This window comes from Microtus oregoni, unplaced genomic scaffold (assembly GCF_018167655.1).
Source record: "Microtus oregoni isolate MIOR12 unplaced genomic scaffold, Mior012 000072F_ref0000427, whole genome shotgun sequence".
NCBI lineage: Eukaryota > Metazoa > Chordata > Mammalia > Rodentia > Cricetidae > Microtus > Microtus oregoni.
In genome coordinates this window covers 4660624-4686269 of record NW_024543979.1, presented here as the reverse complement: position 1 = coordinate 4686269, position 25646 = coordinate 4660624, and the positions used below count along the sequence as shown (strand labels likewise).

The 25646-nt window shown below is 44.1% G+C and overlaps 1 protein-coding gene across 4 annotated transcripts; it reads right to left on the bottom strand.

Moving 5' to 3' along the window:
- Nudt9 (nudix hydrolase 9) lies at positions 1 to 23684 on the bottom strand. 4 transcript variants are annotated; one of them, XM_041642133.1, is made up of 9 exons: positions 23283 to 23436; positions 22249 to 22653; positions 19512 to 19751; positions 12502 to 12597; positions 11050 to 11136; positions 8653 to 8764; positions 5372 to 5518; positions 3827 to 3911; positions 1 to 440 (listed from the first exon to the last, which is right to left on the bottom strand). In XM_041642133.1, exons 3-9 carry the CDS (start codon positions 19706 to 19708, stop codon positions 262 to 264), a joined length of 903 nt encoding a protein of 300 aa, XP_041498067.1. In that variant the 5' UTR covers positions 19709 to 19751; positions 22249 to 22653; positions 23283 to 23436; the 3' UTR covers positions 1 to 261. The 4 variants fall into 4 exon arrangements, with proteins under 4 accessions (XP_041498067.1, XP_041498068.1, XP_041498064.1 ...); XM_041642134.1 differs by lacking the exons at positions 22249 to 22653; positions 23283 to 23436 and adding an exon at positions 23551 to 23684; XM_041642130.1 differs by lacking the exon at positions 22249 to 22653 and having other exon boundaries at positions 23283 to 23537.
- Positions 23685 to 25646: the final 1962 nt, after the last annotated feature.

Sequence of the window (25646 nt, the reverse complement as noted above, 5' to 3'; positions counted from 1 at the left end):
TCACCAGCAGCTGGGTTTTATTTTTATTTTATTTACAATTCTTCAGAGAACATTTGTTATTTTTGTTCGGACATGCTTTTGTTCATACATACAAAATCTGTTGATCTCTAATCCTCTGAGAAGAAAGTTTAAAATTCAGAGTTCTACTTCCCTGGGTTCACTCACTTTACCGAGTTGCAAACATTTCCGAGTGTCTTTTGTGGCGTGTGAGTGCTGCGACCCTGCCGTCTGCAGTGCTCCCAGGTGGTCTCTGGGGACAAGCTACGGTCCGTGGCTATCAGTGGCAGGGTCCTCGCTCCAGTGCGCATCTCGTTTCTCAGCCACGAGTTTGATGAACTGAGAGTGGCTGGCATAGAGCTTGAGCTGGTCGCTGATGTCCACCCACTTCACCTTCCCTGCATCATCTCCGGCCTCCAGGGTGAGCTTGTCCATGGTCTCCCCTGGGTTGCAAAGAAGCAACACACCAAAAGAAAGAAAATTTGTTTATTCTGCCTTTTTTTTAAAATGTAATTCTGTATCCTCAAATTGTCTTACTAAAAATAAGATTAAATCTTTGTTACTAAATAGCCAAAGGATTAAAAACCAGAATATTCCAAAATTTCTAAATTTTAACTGATTAAATATTAGTTGAAAATTTTTCTCTTTAAAGACTATTCCTTTGAGAGGAAGAGAGATGCCACACTATATGAAAGCCTTTTCAAAAACAGATTCCAAAAGGATTATAGAGTTAAATATAAAAAACCTAAAAAGCAAATCTATAACTCATTTTGTTGTTTTAAGTTATATAATTAGATGCCAAATTGGAAACTAGAATACAATATATCTATAATTGTATTACACATATAGAAATGCCATCACTGTCAGAGATGCAAATGCTCTTCCTACAGGATAAGCTGTCAATGTTTACCCAGTGTGTTAAAGACAAGCTCTCCCTGGGGAGATCATATTGATTATTACCCAGTGTGTTAAAGACGAACTCTCCCTGGGGAGATCATATTGATTATTACCCAGTGTGTTAAAGACAAACTCTCCCTGGGGAGATCATATTGATTATTACCCAGTGTGTTAAAGACGAACTCTCCCTAGAGAGATGATTTTGATTATAACTTTCAGAACACCTAAAGGACCAGACTTTTAACGTTAAACAAGGTGTGATGGCCTACTGCAGTACCCTGAGCACCGCAGAGAACTGAGGCAGGAGTCTGCCAACAGCTCAGTCAGCCTGGGTTATGTAATGAGACTCTGTCTCAAAAACAATGATCCAGAGGACATTTAAGGCATTTATGTGCATGTTTTATGTATGTATATAGACATTTAGTATTATATACTATGTTCTTTAATTTTTATTTATTTCTATGTGTGCCAGGTGCTGGAAGAGGCCAGAAGAGGGCACCAGCATCCCTGGAACTGTAGTTACAGACACATGAGTCACAATGAGAGTACTGCGAGTTGAACCCAGGTCCTCTGGAAAAGCGGTCAGTGCTCTTAACTGTTGTACCCTGCACCATATCTCATTCTTAAAAATGGACCGGATCAAACTTTACACCCCTGTGATACAGGTGAAAAAAATGATAGAGATAAACAATGGACCACCACCATCACTAAACGTAACACAGTAGGTAGTTCATGACTGGAATCCCAGTATTTGGCAGGAAGATTGACCACGAGATCATGGCCAGCCTAAGCTATATACTGAGCTCAGGACAGCCTGGGCTATAGATGAGCTCAGGACAGCCTGGGCTATAGATGAGCTCAGGACAGCCTGGGCCACGTGAGGCCAGCCCACATTTGTTGCCATCAAGTGGCCACAATATTCTTTTACGTGACACACCAAGCAGCCGAAGCACCTTTGATCTGTGTATTTGTGAAGGTGCACAAAGTTTGGAGGAAGCTATGCAAACTAGTAACTGAAGGTGATGGTTTATATTTTCTTCTTTACATCATCTATTCTCTAAGTATCAATTATTTTACCTATGTAAATCACCAGTACAGTTAGACAACAGAAGTCCTTCTTAAGAAGACAATGCTCTGGCCACGGCTCTAAAAGCAGGCACCAGCATCCCAGCTCTACATCGACCCACACTCCAGCTGCCAACACCTCCACAGACTGAGAGACACACAGCTGCCATGAAGCTGAAGTAGAGATCCTCAACCTGAGGTTGCGACCCCTTTCACAGGGGTTGCCTAAGACTATCAGAAAACACAGATATTTATGTTACAACTCATAAGAGGAGCAAAATTACAGCTATGAAGTAGCAACAAAAATAATTTTATGCTTGGGGATCACCACGACACAAGGAAGTGCATTAAAGGGCTGTAGCATTGGGAAGGTTGGGACTCACAGATTTAAAGTGTCCTAATAGCGCAGTACAGTCAGTTCCTCTGGCACGCTGTTTTATATGAACTAACAATATCTAGACTTTCTTTCACTCCTCTGGTCACCTGATTAATATTTAAATGCATGCAGACATCAGCAGCCACCTCTAGTGAGAAGAAAACTGGCCTGAAAACAAACAGCTCTCATATCCACACTGCCAGTCCTGTGGGTAGAAAATCCCGTCATGGCAGGGAAGGGGAAGAGCAGCCAGCCTGGGGCATATAGTTTACTGCCTCTATGCACAATTATATTAGCAGTAAAGGATTCAACCAAGAGAACAGCACACCTTAGACCACCTTACCAAGAAGTCTCTAAGATGCCCAAAGGTCTGAGGAAGAGTAGAGATGGAGGCCTAGTGCCCACAGGTCTACTTGCCTTAATTCCTTTTGTTAGATGAACCACAGCCCATCTAAATAGGTAAAAGCAAGAGCCAAAGACTTGGAATTTATGGGCAAAGAGTTTTCTTTTTACAGAGAAAGATCAATCACCCATCAGGTAAAAAAAAAAAAATCCACCTTCAATCTTTGGAGAAAAGGTCATTTTTTTTACCCTTGCAAATAATGAGTTGTGTGCAGTTAAACTGTAGAAACCCTATCTAAACTCCATTCACATGCGGCTTCTAAGTTCTAGGCAGAATTGCTGCATAGAGAAAGGATTTGGTGCTAGAGTTTCCCCAAGGCCAAGAACAGGCTGAGTGAAAGGAGACCTCCCACATCTAAGCCTCTGGTCCAGGGACAAGTGATTAGCATAAGATCAGGCAGCTCAGCAAAGAGCCAGAACACGGAGTTCTCTCAACACAGCCTCATTTAATTACTCCTTAAATGAAGGCCAAATGCTTAAAACACCACTCAGCTTAGCAAGGAAGGATGTTCCGAGGAGCCAGCAGATGTATAAAGACCGTAAGTCACTCTGAAACAGCAGGTTCCCTTCTCTTCTGTAGTTACAAACTGTCTCTAAGTCCCAAGACCTACAGATGAGGAAACGCCCTTGCTCAGCAACACATGCTTATTACAGACTCACAGCACCCGAGGCCGCATCACCAGGACGGCACACCACACAGGGTAAATGTAAATTCCATTTCTTACCTCATGCCAAACTGCCCTGCCCAAATTTTCACTTGCTTTTGCTTTTGTTTAGATAAATTTAATTAAAGCTTAATAAATGTAGTAAACAATTGCTGGCTTTAAATCGCATTATTGTTAGCCTGTAACTCCAACCCCACTGCCATCGACAGATTAAGGATGTTTAGTCACTGCAGACAAACTTCACAGGCTTTGTTCTCAGAGCTCTTTTAATACTAACAGCTTCACTCGCAGATACACACAACCCTAAACGCAACAGTTAACAGTTTAAATAGCTCAGATACTAGTTGTAATGACGTCCTAGGAGACATCTTGGCTTCAGCTGGCCTCAACTCTAGTCAATGGACACATTTAAGATTAGAATCACCTGTTTCGTCGTGGTAGTTCACAGCTTCTGTCTCCATCCACGCATTATCAGTGTTCCGAGGATCGTCAACATACCCCTTATATATCTATGTAGGGGGACAGAGAGACAACAGTCTAGGCTGAGATGGGAGTGAGTGGGAGAGCAGTTAATTGACACACACTTAACACTGCTGAACTGAACACTTTAAAGCAGATAAGATTGTACACAATGATACAGATTTTATCCCCAAAATGATTACAAAGAAATGTAAATAGCATAGAACCTTTATCATGGCTTCATAGACTTTTTATCTTCCTAAGGGGACAATATTCTTCTTTTGTGGCAGCTGTGGAATTCACAGAATCCTCAGTATCACAGAATCTGAGTGGGCTGGGGATGAGCCTAGTGGTAGAATACGCTTTGTGTGCTGGAACCCCGAATTCAACAGCACCAAGAGGAAACTGAGACAGTCAACTTGGGCCATGTCCATAGTCTAAGTATTTTCTGTTTTAACAATTTCTGTGATTATAGTTTCATATGCTGAAGAATATGATAAACCTAGGAAACAGAGAGAAATCTGAAAATTGAAATTTAAAGCTTACTGATAAAAGGAAAAATTTAGTTCTAGCTATCAACACAATGTGGGTAAATGAGCCAGACAGCATACATAACAGACAGAAATGCATACATACATAACAGACAGCATACATAACAGACAGAAATACATACATAAACAGACAGAAATACATAACAAACAGAAATACATACATACATAACAGACAGCAATACATACATACATACATACATAACAAACAGCATACATAACAAACAGAAATTATCTTGCGAGGCCAAGGAAGAAAATTAAGAAGCCCAGCCCAGGGCTGAAGAGGGCTCAGTCAGTAAGGTGAATGCTGGAAAACACAGGAGACCCGTGGATCCCTGGACCTGGGGCTCCTGACCTGTCAGCCGGACCTAACCAGTAAGATGGACCTAAACCAATGCAAAGTAAATGGCACCTGAAGAACCAGACCTAAGTCTTCTCTCCTCCAACCTTACACACACACACACACAAATCCGAGGATAGCCCAGGTTACATAGCAAATACTGAACCAACCAGAGCTACATGTTACAACCCTAACAAAAAGAAAAAAATAAAGAGATCCCAATTATTGATGCCCAAAGGCTTTCTGTGAATATTTTCTTTGAATAACAGAGTATATAGATAATAAATATAGGCATAAAACTTAAACAGCAACCCCCCCCCCCAAAAAAAACCTTGTAAAAAACAAGTCTAAGATGTAAATGGCCTTTCACAACAAGCTGGATTCCTGTAAACAAAGAGATCTGCTTACTGACTTCCTGGTGTGTTAGAAAAGAGCTTTTTTTTGTCACACAAGTTCAGTCCTTTGCTGAAGAAAAATTAGAGGGAAAAAAACGCAGTAAATGATCAAATGAGCTAAAGCCAGGATAGAAACATTAAGGAAAATCTGCTTTGTGAGCAGACCCCAAGTTCCCTGCCGTCAGGCCACAGCCCTTGGCAGAGCCTCCCTCCCCGGGGCCCCTTACCACGAGATGCTCCTGGCTGAAGAGTGTGTGCAGCTTCTCCTCGATCTCTCTCTTCTCAGCACTGGACTTCTGCAAAGAGTTGAGGGCCTCCTCACCGAACTCCCTTTTCAGTGTGGCACTGATCTTCTCTCCAGGGTCTACCATACCCTATGGGCACAGTTTTAAGAAGTAGAAAGCTTTGGTTCATTCGACCGAATTCACTGACTGGTACAATAAACAAGTATTACTGTCTTTGCCCACAATGGTTATCCCCACCCCTCTGTAACAAGAGCTTCTTAAACCATCTGTTCCCAGCAGAAGCACCCAAGAGAGGTGACACACACACCGGCCACAGCAATGGTCCAGGGTGAGGTTACAGCAAACTCTGGCAAGCAAATTCATTTCTTGGTACTATCTAAACCCAAACTACAAGGCCTGGAGGCAAGAAAACAGCACTGTCTGATCCATCCAGCCATGATGGCTTCCTCAGAAGATACCAGCAACACTGCATCTGAGAGCTGCTGCAAACCCCAATGTTTGCTTCTCCATAGAAACTGAAATTTGCTTCATTACACCCTTTAAATGTCACGTTCCCCGAAGGCCTTCTCTAGCTGTAGCTACAATTGCAATCTCTCAGTCCCTTTGACTTCCTGTCCTTCCTGCCTTTCCCACAGGATTGTAATGTATATATCGCTCTGTTATATCTCAATGCCTACAATATTAACTGACAAAGGCAGAGAATGATTAAGGAAATGTATCAATAACAACAGTGGCTTCCTTGACCAAATTTCAAATGACAATAAAAACTGTAATGCCCTACGATGAACTCATTCTTGTGTCATTGCATTCAGCATGAGTGGTCTGGTACACACGGATCGGCCTAAGCTTGGACCAGCAGCTACGGTCTGTAATTCCATTCCACTTTTACACCTCAAAGAAAGACATATTCTTACTGACTGCAGTATATTCATAAAAACTCATCTTCCCTCAGACTACCTCCACCTCACAATAAGACAAACTATAAAGCCTCTACCACGCATATGATATATGTATCTTCAAATACGGCACAAAGTCAATATGGGCTATAAGTACACTCTTCCTGATGGTGATATGAACTTTAAGGAAAAGTTTGTAACAAGTGGTTATCTTCTTATTATGTTTAAAAATTATAAGAATTCAGTAAGAAATACTAAATGTATATTGATGTGGGAGTCCCCTCTGTGTGCTGTGATTACCATTAATGAATAAAGAAACTGTTTGGACCTATAGCAAGGCAGAACTTAGGTAGGCAGAGAAAGCTAGGCTGAATGCTGGGAGAAAGAAGGTCGCAGTCAGAGAGAAGCCAAGAAGCCACTGGAGACAGACGCTGGGATCTTTACCTGGTAAGCCACTTCCAAATTTGGGTCTAAGGATATGATGCCTTGGAAAAGAGGCTCTTCTCTTGTTTCCACAAAGGATGAGAGCCTGTGGCTTGCTTCCAGACTGGTGTGGATTGATGGAACAAGACCCCCTAAAGGTTGCTGTGAACACCCCCCAAAAATGACTATGCCCAACAATCAGTAGGAAGCAGTATGAAGAAAACTATGCCCATATTACCAAATATTGTCTATAAATGTTTGTTTATATTTAAAGGGGGATATAATATAGATATGAATAATTTGCACTGGTATGGATCTTGGTTTATTGATACAAATTTAAGGTCAATTTTGTTATATGTATATATATTTTTGATCTTGATTAAGGTATTGTGTTTGTGTAGGTCATTTAAAAATGTAATGTATAATGAAGAAATATAAGTTAATAGATACTCATCTATAATAGTCAAACTTGTAGTCATGTTAGTTAGATTTTCGAGACGTATAGAGATATATTTCAGTTAGACAGGCATTCTTCAAATCTTTCAAAGACTACAGAATGTGGGATTTAAAATGTTTTAATAACTTAGGACTTTTGACAGTGAGACACATCTGCTCTTGGCAGCACCAATTACTTCAAGAGAAAGATGGGCATCGAAGAGGCTTCTTATGGAGTTGGCTAGCCATTTGGGCAAGAAACTGTTCTTGCTTGGACTGCTTAATGAACTGGACATTCGGGACCCACAGAGAAATGACGGCTAAACTTGTTTAAAGGTGAGACGATCCTTCGGGGTTCCTGCTTCATGAAAGAGTATGCAAGACATTCTTCAGGACACAGAAGAAAGTGACTAAAACTGCCAATATAGGCGGAAGTGTCTTTCTTTAAGATTTCCTGCTTCATGGAAAAGTCTGCTGGATACTATGGGACTGTAGGCTGAAGATGGATGCCCCAATGGTACAGAAGAACTTTGAGTGTCCGTCCAGGTAGCAAGATGTCTCTGTCAATTCTAGAATTTTGGAAGTTGCTTACAATGTACTTCCTGTTTACTCAGGTAATATTATAGTTATAGTTTTCCTTAGTTATGATAAAAGATAGAGTAGATATAAATATTGTAACTGTAATTCTTGTTTGATACCTGTTTTGTTATATGTAATTTTACTATGTTAAAGTTAAAACCTTCCTTTTTATTTAATTAGAAAAGGGGAAGTGATGTGGGAGTCCCCTCTCTGCGCTGTGATTACCATTAATGAATAAAGAAACTGCTTTGGACCTATAGCAAGGCAGAACTTAGGTAGGCAGGGAAAGCTAGGCTGAATGCTGGGAGAAAGAAGGGTGGAGTCAGAGAAAAGCCATAAAGCCACCAGAGATAGATGCTTGGTTCTTTACCTGGCAAGCCACAGCCACAAGGTGATATGCAGATTAATAGAAATGGGTTAAATTAATATAAGACTTAGCCAATAAGAAGCTAGAGCTAATGGGCCAAGCAGTGTTTTAATTAATACAGCTTCTGTGTGATTTTTTCAGGTCTAAGCTAGTTGGGAAGTCGGAAAGAACAAGCAATCTCCCTCCAACAATATATAACTGAGTTTCAAGTAGGGGACTGAGATAGACCTTAAGTTACGAGTGCTACCCATATGTCAAATACTCACTGGCTATCTCTCTAAGGTAAATGGGGCCTACCTTCATTGTAATGATAAAAACCTGGACTCCATCACCCAGCAGCCAGTGCACAGAGCAGAACATGAGCCTCTATCTAGCCAAAAGTTCATGTTCTTTCCAAAGACACTACAATTGTACTTGAATCCAAAAAGCTTACAGCATTCTAAACTCTATGGTGAGGACTGTGGTGGGGCATGAAGGGGCAGCCTCCTGGCACAGGAGCTTCACAGTGAGCGAGCTCAGCAATGAACAGTGATAGCATCAGCAGATGGTGGGGCCGTGCTTACCCCTGGGATGGCCCACTCTCCACAGTCTTTCCTCTTTATTGCAACAAACTGTAAGATGCATTTCCCGGAAACAGGATGTGTGATTTTATTGCCACTGTCATCTCTTTTCCACCTGTGAACAGGGACAGAAGACAAGGTTCCAGCTCACACCTGTGCCGACACCATAAAGATGTTCTCTATATAACAAAGTACTTATTTATCCAAAACCACCAGTTTAAAAGACTGTCTTTATTAGAAAAATGCTATATTTAGGAAGTTTACTTCACACAAGGATGTTGTATTCTTTTTAAGAAGAATTTAGATTATATATAATTCTTACTACTTAAAGTCTGTCAAAAAAAAACATTTAAAAGCAGAACATAACTTGAAGGAAAGGTTTTCAAATGTGTTGCATGAAATGATAAAAAAGACCTGGCAATACTTCTATTGATCACTTCACCCTGGATATCAGAAAACCAGGCTACCAGTAGTTTTAGCTGACTGTAAAATAGTACTTTTCAGTCTTTATAGCATCTTTAGGCTATGGGGGGGGGGGGAGCTCCATCCTATTATGTCTTGAATTAAATTACATGGTTACGGAATGGCCAGTCCAGAACACGTGTTTTCTAACCATATCCTCTTTTCCAAAGACAAGTCTCCCCTCCCCTTCCTAACCTACACCTCCAACTTCAAGGTTTTTTGTAAAACTGGTCTTCAAGACAAAGATAAGAACTTTGTACTTCCAGTAACAAAAGGAAAGGAAAAGTCTATGCTGAGATTCTCACTCTAGAAGAGACGTGAAAGCACACTAGTGTGGATAGGTCTCCACATTTATCTAACCCACAAGTCCTCTTGAAGGAGCAGAGCCAAACCCTAAAGTGCTGCATTATAAGAAAGGTTTCAGACTGAGGAGCACAGGAAACATAAATTAAAAGAATACTTAGTGCAGACCCAAAAATAACATAAGAAAGATACAAAGCAATAAGATACTGGTCCAAAAAACTGAGCATCTACTCAGGTCTGGCTCTATGAGCAAGTGAGAAGGGGGTGGAGCATGAAGCTGAAGAAGCCAGCGAATGGCTACACAGCACGATTCTGAATTCCGTGTTCTGAAGAGAGCCAAGAATTTTGTTCAGCAGAGAATGTCACAGCCTGCTAGCATTTTAGAGAGCTCCCTTATTTCCACAGAGGCATGGGGGTGACTCAAGGGAAACAGAATGACTCAGAGCTCAGCTAAAATGCTGTTACCATCCGCTACTTTACCTGTGCCATACTTAATCCACTCACTCATCTGAAACTGAAGGTATGGACGGCTTTCACAGATCATTCTCCTTCAGGACCATTCTCTGCAAAGGGCAGCGTCCCTGTGCAAACATGGTGCCCCACGGCTCCCTTCTAACGTAAGACTGTCAGTAACTGTGCCCTTTCAGATGTCTGAGGTCAGGGGTGGGAGTAACTTGCCACTCCTGAGATGCCCTCAAGGTCTGTCTGGTGGCATTCTAATGAAAGCTCCTGGATTCTTTGTAATGGCGTCAAGTTAACAAACAAGCAAGTTTACTATAAGACACTACAACATGTTACTCCAGCTGTCTCCTACGTCTCACATGCAGTAAGTCTCGTGCATCAAGAGGCCACAGTGAATGACTGGCCTGCATCCTCTAGGCTGTATAAGTGCACGATGTGACCGGGCGCACAATGAGGAAACTGACTAATGCATTTCTCGGAACATGTCTCCAGTTGGTCAGGTTTCATGCATTTTACTTTAAATTTTCCACCTTGCAAATGAAGCTATAGCTCTTCAAATGACCAAAACTTTAATATTTACACTTTTTTATGCCCTCTAAAGTACCTACTCAGAGCTGGGGAAAACAAAACAAAAAAGATGTTTAATATATAACTGCCAGATGTGTCCAAACTTTTGACACTGCAACATGATTTTGTCATTTACAAAGCTCATGCTCAAGAAATGAGCTCTCAATTCAAATCATCTGTGCTGCATTGGGCCACGTTCACAGCCTTCTCTGGGTACAGAATGCAGCCCGTGGACAGTAAGCTGGACAAGCCTGGTAGATAACACCTGATGTCCACCTACATCATAAAACCACAACTTAATTACCTGACTGATTGATTTTGAGACTTTGAGACAGGCCCCAAATCCATGTCAACCCTCCTGCTTCAATCTCCCATGAATGGGGATTACAACATAAGCCACAATTCCTAGCTAAAACTACAGCTTTGTTCTTCCACACACACTATAATGTCCCATAAAGTCCCATGTATGTGCGCGTGCGCACACACATACACACACACACAAACACACACACACACACACACACACACACACACACACACACAGAGCTAACATTTGTATTTTCCAAGCACTTCGCTCTCTGCTACTGAACCCCACGCAGCTCTTACCTGGTTATGATGGGATCTGCAGCATGATTTGGGCCCCATCTCCCCAAAAGACCCCGGCCAACCAGTCCTGTCCTCCCTGCAGGGTTTCTAGGAAGGAAAAGGACAGAGACCACAAACAACATACAGTCAATTGAATGCATTCATTTTTTAAAGTTTGGCTTGATACAGCATGCATGTGTGTATACATGCTTGCTTGTGTGCTGGCAGGTGAACATGTACATGTGTGAAGGCATGAGGCAGACATCTGGCCTGAGGTGTCATCATCAACAGCTCTCTGTTCATCAAGGAAGAGGAAATCAGCTAGTCTGGGATAGCCCAGCAAGTCAATTTACCTCTGGGATACCCTGTCTCTGTCCCTTTCTTGAGTCATAAGGTTACAGGAAGCCACCATGCCTGCTCGGCTTTTATGTGGGCTCTGGAGGGCCACACTCCTGTCTTTACGCCTGTACAACTCGAGTTTTATCTACAGAGTCCCAGTCCCCTTTTTGTTTGTTTTTTGGGTTTTTTTGGGTTTTTTTTTTTTTTTTTTTTTTTTTTTGAGACAAGGTTTCTCTCTGTGTAACAGCTCTGGCCGCCCTGGAACTTGCTCTGCAGACCAGGCTGGCTTTGAACTTGCAGAGAAGATCTGTCTGCCTTTGCCTCCCAAGTGCTAAGATTAAAGGCATGTGCCACCCCTCTCACCGGAAGCCCAACTAACTGATCTAATCCACAACCCAGAAAACAATGGCGGCTCTATGCATCTGCACATAGGCCTACGTTCATTACTGCTGTCGAAACTGAGTGGTTTTTTTTTTTTAATTTTGCACTAAATTCACAAACATACAGACAATAATTTTTTCTTCAAACTCATGGACACGTAAGAGAGATGAGCAAAATGAGCCTTGATGTTAAAATTATTGGGCTTTACTTGTCTTTTTTAAATTGCATTTTATTTAGTATGTGTGTGTACAGGTTAGAGAAGAAGTTACAGAAGTCAATCCCTCCACTAAGAGTCCCCAGAGCAGGTAGTCAGCACTGCAGTGGAGACATCACCCACGGAACAATCTCACCCAGAGCAGGTAGTCAGTACTGCAGTGGAGACGTCACCCACAGAACAATCTCACCCAGCAAAGCATTCTAGCTCTCATGTCTTACATGTTTGCATAAATTCTTACTAGAAGCCATTATCTCACTTAATAAATAGCCACTGAAAACATAAATTGCAATCCCTTTATATAATTTATTCAATTATTTCAACCTTCAAGATAAAATTCTGAAACAATACATTCAAATTCTGTCACTTACTAGCTGTGTGCAAATTGCTAACGTTCTTTCTGAATCTGTTAAACAGAACTAAAATTATATGTGCATACCCAGAGCTCTGTGGAAATTTAATTACTTCCCTTACACTGTGAACGCCAACACCTCACCGCCCTCCAGACTTACACTAAGTCGCTACATGCCAGCACCCACCTGGGTCTTCCATTTTCAATCTCGTACAGGCCATTCTGGCTCTTCCTTTCCACATGCCCATCCTTTTCATTGAATTTGGGAGAAAAGTTGCTTTCACTGCAATGCAAAATAAAATAATGATTAGATACCACCTACAGCTTAACGATGTAACTCTCTGCTATCCAAAACAAACAGAAAAAAAAAGATATCTGAAGCCTGGCGGTGGTGACACACGCCTTTAATCCCAGCACTCGGGAGGCAGAGGCAGGCGGATCTCTGTGAGTTCGAGGCCAGCCTGGTCTACAAGAGCTAGTTCCAGGACAGGAACCAAAAAGCTACGGAGAAACCCTGTCTCGAAAAATCCAAAAAAAAAAAAAAAAAGGAAAAGATATCTGAAAAATTTAAGAGTATGTTCTGATTTACAAATCATCTGATTTACAAATCATCTTATTCAATCAAAGCAGGCTCTAGGGGTGGGCAAGGATCCTTTTTATCCAAAGCAGAAAAGGATGTTGTATTATGAGGCCTGTTAACCCTTTTGAAAGAAGGGACTTCCTCCTACATGAGCAAAATGTCCATATCATACCAATAACACAGAACTGTCTGTGGGCGCACTATGGCAACTGCTGGTTCCCACAGGATCCCAAACAAGAGCTTCCTTCTGAACCAACAAACTCCATCAGCGTTACAACTAGAAAAGCAATTAGCGCATGTCCTCTTCATAACTCAGGGCCACCACCTGCACTCAGTCCTTCCTCACCCCTTATACTCAGCCTTGTTCTCATGTTACACTGCGCCCACGTGTACAGTTGTTCACACAGATGCATATGTTCTCTTCATGTTACACTGCGCCCACGTGTACAGTTGTTCACACAGATGCATGTTCTCTTTGTGTTACACTGCGTCCACGTATACAGTTGTTCACACAGATGCATGTTCTCCTCATGTTACACTGCGCCCACGTGTACAGTTGTTCACACATATACATGTTCTCCTCATGTTACACTGTGCCCACGTGTACAGTTGTTCACACAGATACATGTTCTCCTCATGTTACACTGTGCCCACGTGTACAGTTGTTCACACAGATACATGTTCTCTTCATGTTACACTGTGCCCACGTATACAGTTGTTCACACAGATGCATATGTTCTCTTCATGTTACACTGTGTCCACGTGTACAGTTGTTCACACAGATACATGTTCTCTTCATGTTACACTGCACCCACGTATACAGTTGTTCACACAGATGCATATGTTCTCTTCATGTTACACTGCGCCCACGTGTACAGTTGTTCACGAGGTTACATGTTCTCTTCATGTTACACTGCGCCACGTGTACAGTTGTTCACACAGATGCATGTTCTCTTCATGTTACACTGCGCCACGTGTACAGTTGTTCACACAGATGCATGTTCTCTTCATGTTACTCTGCGCCCACGTGTACAGTTGTTCACACACATGCATATGTTCTCTTCATGTTACACTGCGCCCACGTATACAGTTGTTCACACAGATACATATTCTCCTCATGTTACACTGCGCCCACGTGTACAGTTGTTCACACAGATACATGTTCTCATGCTACACTGCGCCCATGTGTACAGTTGTTCACACAGATACATGTTCTCCTCATGTTACACTGCGCCCATGTGTACAGTTGTTCACACAGATACATGTTCTCCTCCTGTTACACTGCGCCCACGTGTACAGTTGTTCACACAGACACATGTTCTCTTCATGTTACACTGCGCCCACGTGTACAGTTGTTCACACAGATGCATATGCTCTCTTCATGTTACACTGCGCCCACGTGTACAGTTGTTCACACAGATACATGTTCTCTTCATGTTACACTGCGCCCATGTGTATAGTTGTTCACACAGATACATGCTCTCTTCATGTTACACTGCGTCCACTTGTACAGTTGTTCACACAGATACATGTTCTCCTCATGTTACACTGCGCCCACGTGTACAGTTGTTCACACAGATACATGTTCTCCTCATGTTACACTGCGCCATGTGTACAGTTGTTCACACACATGCATATGTTCTCTTCATGTTACACTGCGCCCATGTATACAGTTGTTCACACAGATACACGTTCTCTTCATGTTACACTGCGCCCACGTGTACAGTTGTTCACACAGATACACGTTATCTTCATGTTACACTGTGCCCACGTATACAGTTGTTCACACAGATGCATATGTTCTCTTCATGTTACACTGCGCCCACGTGTACAGTTGTTCACACAGATACATGTTCTCTTCATGTTACACTGCACCCACGTATACAGTTGTTCACACAGATGCATGTTCTCTTTGTGTTACACTGTGTCCACGTGTACATTTGTTCACACAGACACATGTTCTCCTCATGTTACACTGCGTCCACGTGTACATTTGTTCACACAGACACATGTTCTCCTCATGTTACACTGCGCCACGTGTACAGTTGTTCACACAGATACATGTTCTCCTCATGTTACACTGTGCCCACGTGTACAGTTGTTCACACAGATACATGTTCTCCTCATGTTACACTGCGCCCACGTGTACAGTTGTTCACACAGATGCATATGTTCTCTTCATGTTACACTGCGCCCATGTGTACAGTTGTTCACACGCATGCATATGTTCTCTTCATGTTACACTGCACCCATGTGTATAGTTGTTCACACAGATACATGCTCTCTTCATGTTACACTGCGCCCACGTGTACAGTTGTTCACACACATGCATATGTTACTTGCTGGATTTGGTATGAGAGAGGCCTGGGGCTCTTCTTCTGAGATTATGTGATGGTAATTTAGCAAAGAGTGTGAGAATAAACTCGGGAGCCAACACGTTATATGCCACAGCCATCAGCAGAGCAAGCATTGGTGCTTTCCTTTTTTGTCTTTTTAACTGGTACATAATCACTGTGCGTATTATGGGGTACAGAATGATTATCTGACATGTATAACTGTGATGATCAAATCTGAGTCATTAGGATTTACATCATCTTACACGTTTGCTACTTCTTTACATGGGGAACTTTTGAAATTCTCTTGTCTAACTCTTTATAAAATATATAACAAAGTACTGTGAACGGTAACCCCCGCTGTGCCATAAGATGGCAGAACTTACTTCCTAAGGAATTCTATGTGGGTAGCTGCTGGCTACCCAATCACCCACTTACACTTCCTAGCCTGCAGTTAGTACTCTCCTGCTATCTACTTCAATCAACTTGTTTGCTGGACTTCTGTTGCTACAAGTGCTGGGGTGGGGGTGCACATGTGCACGTGTGTGTGTGTAGAGACTGAGGTCAACCTCGGGGATCAATTCTCAGGGGTCAAACACTCATTTTTCTTAGGCAGAGCCTCTTACTGGTCTGGAACTGGACAAATATGCTGGGCTGCTGGCCAGCGAGCTCCAGGGATCCCACAATCCCAGCCTCTGCAGCACTGGGGTTACAAGCACATGCTGCCCCTTCACCCCCACCCCCAGCTTTTTACATTGGTTCTGGGGACCAAACTCAGGCCCAGACCGAAGCTTCCACAGTTAGCACTTTACCCACTGACCAATCTCCCAGCTTGAAATTACTTTATCTTAGACGTAAATGCCAAACCAACATAAAACTGCAAATTATCCAATTTGCCAAATACAAATGGACTGGACACTGTGAATGTAATTTTTATTTGATAATTGTTCTTGTTGCATATAGTTTTACTGTATTAGTATTACTAATATTTACTATATTATTAAATAAAAATAAAAACTTCCTTTTTATTTAGACAAAGGGGGGAAATATTGTGGGATATTTGATTACTGTGTGAAGGTGTACTTCTGTGATTGGTATAATAAAGCGCTAAATGGACAATATCCGGGCAGGAGGTGTAGGCGGGACTTCTGGGCAGAGAGAGAACTCTGGCAAGAAGAAAGGCAGAGTCACCATCAGAATGGAGAGGGAACAGAAGGTACATGATGGAAGAGAACATAGATAATATAAATGGGCTAATTTACATTATAAGAGCTAGCTGAGACAGGCCTCAGCTAATGGCCGAGCTTTCGTAATTAATAATAAGTCTCCATATTGTTATTTGTGAGCTGGTGGTCCCAACAAGAAATCACTACTACAAAGGGGTTGGGGACAGCCTACTCCACGGGCTCTGACGTCCATTTAGATAGGATTAAGGGTTCTGGTAACTTCAGAGTGGTTACAGACTATTTCAAAAGGCTAGAAGAAATGATTTAGAATGTTTTCAACTTAAAGAAAGGATATTTGAGGAAATGGCTATATTAAAGCTGATTCAAATATACATTCATCAAAACATCAACATGTACAGTCTTATGCTTTTATAGATGAGTTAAAATATAAAATTAGGCTGTGAATGTGCCTTTTGATAGTTAGCAATGAAATCAGAAAATTTGAAATTTATGTCCTGGCAATGCTGAAGCATGCATGGGCAGCCCATATATGGCAGTTCTGTCGAATTTGTCCATACTGGGTTACATGGTCTGCATTGACTAGCGACAATAATTAAATATTAAAGCAAAATAATTTAAATGAATCCAATGAATGAGTAACATTAAAAAATAATTTTAGATTGACTTTATTTTTATATATAATCATATGATATTATTATATATGTGTATTTATGTATATACGTGTGTTTGTGTTTTGCCTGCATTTACTACATCTATCATGTGGGTCCATGGTGCCCATGGAGATAAGAAGGTATCAGAGCCCCTGAAACTGGAGTTATGATTGGTTGTTCACTACCGTGTAAATGTTGGAAACCAAACCCGGGTCCTCTGTAAGAGCAACAAGTGTCCTTAACTAATGAGTTCTCACTCCCTCTAGCTCCTGAAATCTTTCAAAAAAGAAAATAATTTCACTACTGTATTTTATTTATCATTAAGAGAAACATAAATAGCAGCAAGCTGAGAAGATGATGCTGAAAGGACACAGGCTTGACTATGTGTGAGCATTAGTTCCAGAGACCCACTGTCCATGACCACAGCTGCACTGTGTGAGCATTAGTTCCAGAGACCCACTGTCTGCGACCACAGCTGCACTGTGTGAGCATTAGTTCCAGAGACCCACTGTCCATGACCACAGCTGCACTGTGTGAGCATTAGTTCCAGAGACCCACTGTCCATGACCACAGCTGCACTGTGTGAGCATTAGTTCCAGAGACCCACTGTCTGCGACCACAGCTGCACTGTGTGAGCATTAGTTCCAGAGACCCACTGTCCATGACCACAGCTGCACTGTGTGAGCATTAGTTCCAGAGACCCACTGTCCATGACCACAGCTGCACTGTGTGAGCACTGGCTATAGAGACCCGCTGTCTGAGACCACAGCTGCACTGTGTGAGCATTAGTTCCAGAGACCCACTGTCCGTGACCACAGCTGCACTGTGTGAGCATTAGTTCCAGAGACCCACTGTCTGCGACCACAGCTGCACTGTGTGAGCATTAGTTCCAGAGACCCACTGTCCATGACCACAGCTGCACTGTGTGAGCATTAGTTCCAGAGACCCACTGTCTGCGACCACAGCTGCACTGTGTGAGCATTAGTTCCAGAGACCCACTGTCTGCGACCACAGCTGCACTGTGTGAGCACTGGCTATAGAGACCCGCTGTCCATGATCACAGCTGCACTGTGTGAGCATTAGTTCCAGAGACCCACTGTCTGCGACCACAGCTGCACTGTGTGAGCATTAGTTCCAGAGACCCGCTGTCTGCGACCACAGCTACACTGTGTGAGCACTGGCTATAGAGACCCGCTGTCTGCGACCACCTACACTGTGTGAGCACTGGCTATAGAGACCCGCTGTCTGCGACCACAGCTGCACTGTGTGAGCACTGGCTATAGAGACCCGCTGTCTGCGACCACCTACACTGTGTGAGCACTGGCCATAGAGACCTGCTGTCTGCGACCACAGCTGCACTGTGTGAGCACTGGCTATAGAGACCCGCTGTCTGCGACCACCTACACTGTGTGAGCACTGGCTATAGAGACCAGCTGTCCACGACCACAGCTGCACTGTGTGAGCACTGGCTATAGAGACCTGCTGTCTGCGACCACAGCTGCACTGTGTGAGCACTGGCTATAGAGACCTGCTGTCTGCGACCACAGCTGCACTGTGTGAGCACTGGCCATAGAGACCCGCTGTCTGCGACCACAGCTGCACTGTGTGAGCACTGGCTATAGAGACCCGCTGTCCATGACCACAGCTGCACTGTGTGAGCACTGGCTATAGAGACCCGCTGTCTGCGACCACCTACACTGTGTGAGCACTGGCTATAGAGACCTGCTGTCTGCGACCACCTACACTGTGTGAGCACTGGCTATAGAGACCCACTGTCTGCGACCACCTACACTGTGCCGTATACCTAAAACCTACTGAAGACACATCTCAAATGTTCTCACCACGAAAAGAAGGGCACAAGACAGCAATGGCTACGTTAACTGGTGCTACTGTGCTGATCACTTCAGTGTAGATGTGAATCCAAACACTGAGCTGTACATCTTAAATACATACAATTTTTGTCGATTATAGCTTGCCAAAGCTAGAAAGAGAATATAATCACAAAATATGAACCATCCGAGCACTTCCAGGAACACAGAGCACTCTGCCTCTCCCTCCCTTTCCCACTTTTTGCACGCCCTTCCCTACTTTTTCACACTCATCGTCTGGTTTTGGTCACCTGGAAACACGTCTCACAAATATGCTCACAACCTCAAATACCAGGCTCACTGTGCCGAAACAACAGAGGGGTACAACTACAACTACCCAACTACAACTGCAAAAACAGACACTATAGCAGCTATTTCAAACCAAAATAGATTTGCCTATTAGGAGAGCCTCACGAAACAGCGAAGATTGTTTGCTTTGGAAAAATTCAAGGGGACGTGAAAACTGACTTGTAGCAACACCCAGCATGGATAAAAATGATTTCCCAAGGGACAAATGATAATTTAAAACACATGACATGTAGACACGTTACCCCTAGCCACGACCGGCTTATGGCTCACCTGATCTGAGGGTCCGCCCACCTGGGCCCAGCCAGGACGGAGACTGCAGTGTACTCCACCGGGTTATAGTCCTGCCACTCCACAAGCCAGCCCACCTTCTCATTAGGAACCTGACTCCGCTCGACCTTAGAACCAGGGTAAGGAGATGTCCGAGCCTTGTTGTGGGAATTCTCATTGGTACCGTTAGAACCTGACATGATGACAGCGCCAAGGTGAAATCCACAGGACGGAAACGAGTTTCTGAGGAGAAAAAGAGAAACATCTCAGAAACATTCCAAAGCATATGAACTAAAAAACCTAGTTCAAAGACTCCCAAAACATTTTCAATTTCAAAAACTTCTAAATATTAGGAAATTGGGGCTGAAGAGATTGATGACTCAGAGGTATGTACTGCTCCTCCAGAGGAGCCGAGCTGGTTCCCAACACCTACGTCCGTGTCAGACGGCGCACAACCACCGCAATTTCCAGCTCCAGGATAGACAAGGCCGCTGACCTCTGAGGGCACCGACACTCACATGCATGTGTGCATGCATACACTAGGATTAAAAAGCAAAATAAACACTTTAAATCAAAAAATTCAAGTTAAGAACATGTAACATCCATGAAGGATTTTCCAACATGAAGATTTTGAAAACTAGCTAAATCTGGACTGAAGCGGTAACTCAGTAAAATGCTTGCTACACAAGCACAGGACCTAAGTTAGAGCCCCAGCACCGACACAAAAGGTGAGCACTAAGCACTGTCTGTCACCGCAACACTGGAGTAGAGCAGGTGGAAAAAGCTCAAAAGCCAGCCAGGTGATACGGATGAGCTCCGAGGTCAGTGAGGGACCCCGTCTCAGGGGCCAATGAAGACATCTGGTATCACCCTCTGGCTTCCATATGTACACACACACATACACACACACTGGCACACACCAGCATGCACACACAAACTAGTTAATCTTATAACTGTTGCCTATTAGCTGCAATTATTTTAGCTGAGCAAACGGGGCAGAACGTCAGTTTTATGTTCTTTTAGGAAAAGGGGGTGTGTGTGCTATGAAAACTCAGCCATGGGTAAAAATATAAACAGTAGTTTAAAAATAAATTTACTAAAAAAAAAAAAAAGAAAGAAAAAAAGAAGAAGGTTATGTGCAAGTTATTGCATGGCCGTGAGTTACCCGTGGTGACTACCGAGTCATTTCAACACAGGGTGATTGTTTTTGTAAGACAACAACAAACTGTTTGCTCTGCCTGACTTTAGTCTGTCTTCCTTGATCCCATTCAGTGACTGTCACAATGCTGCCCCTTCATTTGTGCGCACTCCTTACCCATGCGGTACTGTCAAACTCCCAAACTGCAGGGATGCCCACCCGATGAGGAGGCTCACACCGCAGGGAGGCAGGCTTCAGTGAAGAGCAGGAGAAAATATAACCTGACTGACTTTATCCAAAGTACAAGTACAATTCCCGAGCAGTATGGACAGCCAGGAAGACCGCCTGATCGAAGGCAGCCTGGTCACTCAGCAAACTGCCTCACACACCAAGAAAAGTTGCAGGTTTTCATTGTTTGCCTATCTGTCGGCATGCTTCCTTCAGCCACTAGAAATCTGAAATCCAAGTTATGACTTCTCTGAAAAACAAGTATCATTCAAAGCTCATACTCAAAAATACATAAGTGTGAAACATGTGTATTTATCTAACTAGATTCCAGGAATATGTTTTTTAAAAGCAACAGTTAACAGAGTCCTGTTCTCTATTTTTGAAATGAGAGATAAGTTTCATGGATGGAAATAGGGCAAGAAAAACATACTCATTCTTCTATTCTATCCCACCCAAGCACCAAAACTAAGTAATCTGAAGTTCTCTGTTCTCCAACTTAGGGAAGACTAAGCAAGCAAATGGTGCCAATGTGCTCTCCAGTCTCATTCGATTGACACACCTGATGCTTACTTTCCTAATAAATTTAATTTCTTAAGGGAAATAGTGGAGCTGGGGAGACAACACTTCTGCTAAGAACAGCAACCACCCAGTCACTGAGGACTGGAGTTCAGGTCCCAGTACCATCTAAAAAGCCAGGCATACACACACACCTGTGACCCCAGTTGGCAGGAGGTAAGGCGGCAGAGGCAGGAAGATCCTGCCCAGCCGAAAAAAACACAAGCCCCAGATTCAGGGAGAGAATCTTCCTCAAAGGAATATGCAAACCGTGAGAGATAAGACCCCCAATATCATCTTCTGGACTCAACACAGGTGCACAAGCACACACAACTGCACACATGCTCAGAGAGAAAGAAACATCCATAAATATTTTTAAAATAAATAGCAAAATAAAATCAGACTCTGCATCTGATAATCCCATTTAGATCCGCTCTCCAGTGTGAGATAGTGATGACTATTGGAACAAGAATACTTATTATAAACATATACAGAGCATAAATGCTTTTATTGAATAACAGATCCGTGCAGGAAATGTTTGCCCTAACAAATGGGAATTAGAAAATTAACAAAAAGCATCTTACAAAGCAGAGACCAGTTCCTAAGACTGGCAATATAAGGAATCCAAAAGCGGCATGTTGCTTTGAACCAAGGAAAATCTCAGTGTTATAGATTCTAAGAGCTAAGCATGCACTTGCAAGGCCCTGTGCTAAGCGATGGAATTCTGCCCACTCATCTGACCCTCAGAAACCTCTGTTTTCGAAATAAGTCTAACAAAGCCTTGGGAGCCTCGTAGGCTAACTGGGGTCATACACTCACAGCAGTCAGAATGCAGAGCCAGGCTCTAAGCTAGGCCACACCACTGAAGAAAATGATAGCCACAAAACTCTTGAAGTGATATCGCTCTTGTCGCTCCCCAGATGGTTTGCAATATTAGATTAGCTGGCACTTGACACATTCTTGCTGACTCTGGGCTTTTCTTCTGAATATGCAGTTTCGGTTCTGGATACCCCACTGTCAAAGTTCCCTTCCCCATCTTACTACGATAAAGACGGAACACCGAGCAGCTTTGTATTGTTCTGGTACCAATCAACAAAAGCAGCCATCAGTGATTGCCCGAGTTGAGTTTCTCCCTCGGCAAACCCCACTGAAGACCAGATGTGTAAAGGGAAGTTCATTCACACCAGCAGAGAGGGACGCTCTGATTGAGGGGTTTTATAAGCACTGTCAGGAAGAGAGAAAAGAGATAAAGTCACTGGGCCTACAAACCACAGACAGTAGAAGTCATTCTATTTTCAAAAAGACTAAGAAAGATGGCACGTCTGCAACCGGAGCCCTGAGAAATTTCAAACTTGATCTAATGAGCCGGCTAAGAACCACGGAATTCTCTTTCCTCTGTGAAACTGAAGCTTGCTGACAGTCCTCCTGGGAAATGTCAAGTCTGAAGTGTGGGCGTTTGTGCTCTGGGGAGGGGAGGGCGAGGACCACTGCTACAGACCCTGGTGTCGAGGACTCAACAGAAGCAGGCTTGCAACTTTCCCAGCCATTGGCCCAGCAGAAGGAGCGAGGTCCCAGCCCCGCGGTCTCTGCGCACAGCAAGCGGTGCCTGCCACTCACACCGACAGTGCGTGTGTCTCGGTGACAGGCAACAGTATTAACCCTCACACGGGGCAACGCACAGTCAAATGCCCGGTAAACCCCAGTGACCTGCGAATCAACGCCGGCGGCACAGCCATGCGGGCAAACTGAAACACCGGAGCTGGAGAAAGGTCCTTGCTAAACCCCGTGCGCCGGCACAGCCCCCGGGAAAGGCAAGTCTGGGGGAGCCGCAGCCCGCCCTAGAAACGGGGTACCTGGACGCGGGGACGCCACGGCAACCTAACGACCGGACCGCCACGGACGCGAGGGCCACTGAGAGCGACACGGTGGCTACCGCCTGCCCCAGGGAGCGGCCGGCCATCGGCGCCTGGCGCGCGGCCGGCTTGGGGTCTGCGGCCGCCGGGCCTGGCCTCGAGCCCCGCAGCGAGCGAACCCCGCTCCCGGAAGACGCCGGGCACTGGGACCCCACGGCGCATCCGGCGAGGCGCCCCACGACGCTTTACGACGGGGCCGCCAACCAACCTGCCGGCCGGGCCTCGCGGGCTGCGCAGGCGCGCTGAAGCCGACGCGGAAGGCACCCGGCTACGTGAAGGGCCCGGCCCGCGGCCGTGCGGAGTCACGTGAGCGGTGCGCGGTCGTGCGGGGACGCGGGACGACGACGGTGTGGTTTCCAGAAGGAAAGTCACTCGCCTTGAGAAACATGCGCACAGAGCAGGCTCAGCGACCGCCTGTGAGCAGGAAACGTGAGCGTCCCGCCCTTCACGTGACCATCCCCGTCATGTGACCTGCTCCCCTCTAGGCCCTAAGGAAGGGATCCCAAGCCTGAAGGGGTTCTGAGCTCCCTAGAGTCCCCGTCTTGCTGCTGTCCGTGGTGTTAGCGACTCTCTTGAGCCTCCTGTCCGAAAGGACAGCCCGCCTCAGTGTCCCACTTGAACCCACGTGAAACTGGCACAGTCTGGGTAATAAGCCAAGTGATGCACGAAGGGCAAAAGTTAGACAAGTTGAAAATGGTAAAAAACCAAGTGTGCCACGCGGTCAGTATTCTGGCTTTCGTATTTTTCTTAGACAAATTTGTAAGCTTCGCCCTCTGCACTTTAGGAACATACTCTAAGGTATTGGCAGTTTCTTAAAGCCTCACCGATCATTTTTTAGCCATATCCTGGAAACTATAGGACTCTCGGGATGGAACAGCAATAACAAACTTGACACCCTTAAAATCCACGCTTGGATTAACTCGAAAGTATGAGAAATCATATTTTTTATTCCCACAGCCCAAACCTGGTTCCATATACTTAGGTCCTGAGGAGAAGTAGGGATTATAATTATATATTCCCCTGCACTTTGGAGTTTAAGTGTTACGGTTTAGATAAAATGCTGCAGATTCCCAAGTAGCCCGCCAGCCACCAGCCACGAGGGACAGTGGGTCCCAGGCAGGGAGCCACGCAGGTGAGAGAGCCCAGTAGGCACGCCATGCAGAGAAAGTGGGTATTTTTTTAGTGGGTTATGGAGGGGCAGGGGGAAGAGCAGAGAGGGAAAGAGAAACAGGGGGGAGAGACAGAAGCTCCTCTAAGGAAGGAGCTCAGGCTGGAATCAAAGGAAGATCCATTTGCCTTGGCAGATGCCAGAGTGGGTGAGGCTTTCTCTTAAAGAAACGGGAGAGATCATTACAACAAGCCTATCACTTGGTGTTTTCCTGGGGCTGTGATCGCCATCCCTCTGAGGTGCAGTCATTCGGGAAAATAATTCACCGTGGGCTTCAGTTCCCATGAAAGATAGTTGTCTTGTTTTCACTTGCTCCACCGCCTCCTGCCGTGAGAGGAGTTTATTTCCCTGCTGGACAAGTAGCCTACCACAGCTGTCAACACTTTAGATCTTCCACACAATTCCCCTGCCTTTAAAAAGCTCCGAATCCTGTTCCTAATCCAGTCCTTCTTATGGCGTCAGTAGTCAATGAAATCTTCCCTTGGGTCTTTAACTGGTAGCCTCATATAGGATTATCTCTTTAAGATTTACTTACTTTTATGTGTAGAGGTCTTGCCTGAAGGTCTGTGCATCCCAAGTATGTAGTGTCCACATAGGCCAGAAGAGGGCTTTGGATCCCTCAGGACTAGAATTACAGATGGTTGTAAGATGCCATATAGGCAGTAAGAATTGAACCCAGGTCCTCTGGAAGAGCAGCCAGTGCTCTTAACCACTGAGCCATTTCTGTAGCTCAGGCATTATCTTTGATAGCTCTTTCAGATACCATTTTTCTTCAAATATTGTTGACATAAAAAAATAACTTTCCGTTCAAAGGGTCTAAGAATTTCTTGGGGAGCAATATGTAAATGCCTGTGGCCCCAGGAACAGATTTAGATGACTCCAAATATCATGTTCCTAGGTGGTAACCATTTCATTTTAGTTTCTCTAGCAATAGAACAAAAAACATTCTAAACATTAGTGGAAACATCCAAAAGACCCCGGTTACAGCACATCAATAAAATCTCTGATATGGGCCTCAGGTGTTATTTCATCCTCTTTGAGATGGGATCTGTTTATGCATTAAAACAGGATTTGTGTAATAGTCACGGTGAGGGCAATAAAAGGCAATTTAGATAGATAACCCACAATAATTTGTC

Bases quoted from the DNA above. Each gene is read 5' to 3' on its own strand.
- Nudt9 (XM_041642130.1), bottom strand. From the start codon at position 23,389: ATGGCCGGCCGCTCCCTGGGGCAGGCGGTAGCCACCGTGTCGCTCTCA. The intron at 12,598-19,511 runs GTGAGCCATAAG...TTTGCATTGCAG, and splicing joins TGGGCGGACCCTCAGATCAG to TGAAAGCAACTTTTCTCCCA. The intron at 8,765-11,049 runs GTAAGAGCTGCG...CCCTGTTCACAG, and splicing joins GCAGATCCCATCATAACCAG to GTGGAAAAGAGATGACAGTG.